The sequence below is a fragment of the Trachymyrmex septentrionalis genome, unplaced genomic scaffold, assembly GCF_001594115.1.
Source record: "Trachymyrmex septentrionalis isolate Tsep2-gDNA-1 unplaced genomic scaffold, Tsep1.0 scaffold89, whole genome shotgun sequence".
Classification (NCBI taxonomy): domain Eukaryota; kingdom Metazoa; phylum Arthropoda; class Insecta; order Hymenoptera; family Formicidae; genus Trachymyrmex; species Trachymyrmex septentrionalis.
Genome location: NW_017306081.1, coordinates 631,616 through 636,592, shown reverse-complemented (window position 1 = coordinate 636,592; position 4,977 = coordinate 631,616). Strand labels below are relative to the sequence as shown.

The 4,977-nt window shown below is 32.9% G+C and overlaps 1 protein-coding gene across 1 annotated transcript in view; it reads left to right on the top strand.

Annotated features, from left to right (window-relative positions):
• The first annotated feature begins 697 nt into the window (after nt 1-697).
• Nucleotides 698-4,977, top strand: part of LOC108755581 — a 22,526-nt gene continuing 18,246 nt past the window's right edge. The window contains exons 1-2 of the mRNA XM_018498679.1: nt 698-891; nt 1,973-2,225. Coding sequence (XP_018354181.1) covers nt 704-891; nt 1,973-2,225 — 441 coding nt within the window. The 5' untranslated portion in view covers nt 698-703. The remainder of the gene's footprint in view (nt 892-1,972; nt 2,226-4,977) is intronic.

Below are 4,977 nucleotides of genomic sequence, written 5' to 3'. Positions count from 1 at the left end.
AGCGCCGAAATACTACCAGGTCTCCAGATATTTTGTACTAAAATTATAGATCATTAAGAAAAAAATTTTTTTAACATGCGTTTATACCAACTAACATTCTGCATATTTTATTACATAATTGTGTTAAATATTTTATATCTATTCATACAACGGCACCGACTTAGAAAAAGTGTTGAGAGGTCAAGATAAAAGCTTTTCACACGCACGCATGCACAAGTAACGATCTTTTTTAAAAGTCTTAATATTACCGAAGAGAGAAATAAAAGTGTACAGACACATGTAGATTATACATTTACATATAAAACAAAATGTACAAACAAAATATTTAATGCATAAAATCAAGAAAGCTTTTTTCTTCAATTATACAGCAAATAACGTACCAGCTTAATGCAACGCATTCTCACGGTTTTGTGTGATCTCAGAAATTATTTGCAGTTATCGAAAAATCATTTGTTAAAAAATAAAAAGGTAAAAATTATTGGGGGGGGGAGGGAGAAACGCTCTGCCGCCTCTAAGTCGGCGCCTATGTTATTCGTTAAGTTTGAAGATTTGCATATTATAAAATCAAATTACAGTTTGGATAAATTCGGATTTCAGGATCGCTCCGCAGTTTTAATAGCTAGATGTACCGAATTGGAACTCGTTCATTCGACATCGACATAGCTAAATGAGACTATTCTCTGATACAGATTCAGCGGTAGCAATGATAGGAGCTAATCTAAGATTCGGCATCGGCGCTTCTGGGAATGTCACATCCAACGCCACCAAGGTGTTCCAGTGTCACCCCGGTGGTGTGACCGAGGCCACTGTGATATTTAGCCTCGGTGCATTGGGGATGGGGGCAAATATTATCCTCATGACGTTGATACTGGCGAAGCGACAGCTGCGCAGGTATGAAGCGATAATAATCCACCAAAGAACGGCGCTTTGTGACCACCCTATACTTTGCATGGACTGATCCGAATAACGCTCGGAAATTGTCGCGTTATGACCCGTTCAATATGCGAAACAAAATCGCTTCCTACGGCATAAAAATTACACAACCGTGATTTCTCGCAAATGGAAAAAAAGGATGCTTTGCAACATAGAAAGCACCATATTATATCACGCATAATTACGTCTATCTCATGGCCTATTCAAACACATTGTAAATTTAATGCATTCGTTTGAAAGAAACAGATTATTGCAATAAACGAAAACAAATTTGTTTTATCGTGACTCCTTATACTTTCAAATAGAATTTATAGATCTAATGGCATGTTCAACTCTGTGTCATACATAGATTCCAATCTTGCGTAAGAGTATTTTGACTTGTTGAACTTATTTCAGTACGTGAACAGGTAACTATATATATTGCGGCCCGATAACCATCACGTTCTGTTTACTGAATAAAATCTCGATCATATGCTATATGCTTGTCAAACAAAATATTGTCTGATCGATACGCGAAACATAGTACACGTTATAAACTGCGGTGTGTTCTAAATGTGATATCGACTCTTTAGAATGTACCTTGTTATCAATTTAAAACTGATTTTTTTTAACGAGAAAATATATATTCTTTGAATTTTGAGATTGCTGGTATAATTACAAGTAAAATGTATAAATTTTTCACAATTTAAACTGTGCAGATTGGAATAAATGTTTTAAAATTTAAGTTTAATTAACAAAGTATTATATATCTAATGCTAAATATTCATAATAAATAGTGTGTGGATGCTAATAATCATTAAATATTCATTTAAAAAAAATTAATACATTCCATTCGATATCATATTTTAGAAACATTCCGTTTGTATTCATTTTTAATTGCAAATTAAAATGTCTTCAACAATTTCATTGCCAGCATTCATTACTGAATCTACTGCAATTAAATTGTCGGACGTGTATTTTGCAGTAATGTAGAATTAGGAAAGTCGGAGATGAGAATAATAGTCAATGTATTGATGTATATTTATTCTGGGATTCATAGGTGGTCCCAGGGACTGTTATTTCACCAAGCCATGGTAGATTGTGCGAGAGCCGCTATACTACTGCCTTTAGGCTCCAGTATATTGAATTGTGAGCCCGTTAACAAGTGTTCCCTGGTAGAGACCGCCTTTCTGTTGCTAGTGACTGTTTCCACAGTAAATATGCTAACGACCGTGCTAAATGACAGCCCGGTATTCCCAGACGGCGACGAGGAGGCAGATCTGACCGCTCCCTTGCTGATGGATTCACCCCAAGTAAGAATTATAACATGTCTTGTTAAGCTAATATCCGTGCTTTCTGTTTGCATTTGATATTTCTATGATTTTCTCAGATATGTCGTTAGATAAATTAGTGTAGATTCGTGCGTATGCAACTCTTCCCCAAGTCTTAACAACTAAGTTTCAACTTATCTCTCAGTTCTCAGCACTTAGCTCTTTCAATTTGCAACTCTCGATTTTCAATTCTTGATCTTCTCAATCTCTTAACCCGTTGCGGTTCAAGCTATTTCTCGTAAATGAGCGAAAATCAATTTGTTCTCAACTTTGACCAATTGTAATCAGCTGGTCTAATAGAATTTAAAGAATTTTATTACTTGAAGGAATTATATAGAGTAGGATTGGGTATTATGAGCACCTTAAGGAAACATTTTGATATATTTAAAATACTAAAGAACAAAAAAATCTTATGCATTACATCATTTCGTAGCTTTGTTGATGTTTTATGTATCCTAGTATTGAAATTGATTATTTTAATGCAAATGTGGCGGGTGCTCTTATTATCCGCTCAGTGCTCATATTACCCTCTGGATAGACTAATGTAAGCATCCTTAGGGGTAATATAAGCACAGGAAATTTTTTGTAAGAAATCATGCAGAAATGGAAGAATAAAATATATATACATATATGAAACGTTTTATTAGAACAAATGCCACTAATGTACAGTGATTGCAAATTATGGCAATACAACACACTTTACTGCTAAAATTGCTATTGTATTGTTAATATTGTTATCTTATGTTTTTCCACCTATTGCGCCTAATATTGCCAAATATTGTTGTGTACTCGTATGTACCATGGTATTATTATGTACTATTACGTATTGCTAATATATTTCATTGCCTGTTTTATTATTACTGTACTGTCGCAATATATTTCTAAAGTACACTAATTGCCGTAGTGGTTGAGCCCTCGCTAGACTCTTTTTTTCAGTATACGATAAGGAATAATGAAGATGCTCATAATATCCGACCATGCATACTTATCCAAAAAACTCCCGTGTCTAATAAATCAATAATGGTCTCGGGACTTTATGAAGTAAGAATGGCTCAATATTATTTACTTTACAAATATTAACATGCAGAACAAAATATCTTATCTGAATGTAGATTGATGTAGGATCTTATGATGTTAGAGGAAAAAATGTGAGAAATAAAAAAATAACGTATCTACTTATGTAATGATAAATATACGAAGTACATAAATTTAAATCAAACGTCGCAGCATATTGGAATATCGCGAAGGCAGATGCTTTCTACAGTTGGCACTACTAGTATCAATCCTTACAGAAATATAAAGAGTGCTCATAATATCCAATCCTACTCTATATAAAGATCCCAAAAGTATATTTTGCCAATTATAATTGCATATTTGAATATTCGAAGAATTATGCGATAGGCTATTGCAACGCATACATATATTATGTCGAATCTAACTCGATAAAGGATTGAGCTTGATATTACATTTATACATCACGGTTATAAACTTTAATCAATTATTGATAAATAAAATTATATAAGTTTGTTCATGGCAGGCTAATCAAAAATATTTGAGGTATGGACAAACCGCATAACTTTGGCTAACGCAGACTGCTTGTCCATGCTTGCATGCGAAATGAGACAGAAATTTCCACCTAACCGCAGCATTGTGATAGCGAATTTAACAGTGACTGATTGCGGCAAACCGTCCGTGTCGCAGTATAGAGATATAGAAGTGAAAGCTGTCGGACTAAATCGGATTTTTCCAAGGAAAATTAATTGCACTGAAAAAGTATTAAGCGAACAGCTTAAGCTGGACATACGGAGACTTCTTAATAAATTGTGATAAATCCTACTAGTTTACGGTTGCAAAGACAGAATTTTTTTTCACTAGTCAATTTCATACGAAACTTTTATCTCAAATTTAATAAGTGCTCAAACACTAATAAAGGATGAGATCGAATAATGTTTCAGTTTGCAATAGTGAGTACGTGTATGTGTATGTAAAACTGATTTGATTTTCTCATAAATTATTAAATCCGTTTTTATTACTGAATCTATTTTTATATATTAAATATTTTCCTTCAATTTCTGATTCAATTTTAAGCAAATTTTGTTTTCATTTTAATGTACCTACATCGCAAATTTAATTAAGAATTTAAGTCACGAGACAGAACTCTGATATTGAGAAAAAGTAATCTGTAAATTTATCAGACTGCACACTTCTAAAATTCGATGCAAATCTTAAAGAAGATCCTACGTATATCATTATAGTACGACCCGAGACACTAAATTAGCGCAATTAATTCCTTAACGACTTGGCTTCCCTGTGCGTATAGTAGCAGTTAGTTTCAAATTAATTTAACGTAATAACTTGCATATGACACTTGCATAGTGACACTCGACTCGCTTTCGTAACAGAATTCTAATGATGGTTCGTTAAACATGCGAGATGTATCTATTATTATGTATCTTTCATGACAAAATTGCAATTGTAGCTTTACAAGCATCGAAATTATTCCTGCAATTATTTAAAATGTCTAATAATGTATGTTCTATTTGATTTTACGTTTTAACTTGAGGATGTACGTATGTACGTATTTCCAAAATGATAACAAAATTATGAAAAAGTTGCAGATTATTATAAATCACATTTAAAAATAATATGACAAATTTTGGTGACGGTTTACTATCTGGATCATAAGTTATTTTAATAAATATGTATACAACATAAAATTATAATAAATTTTATA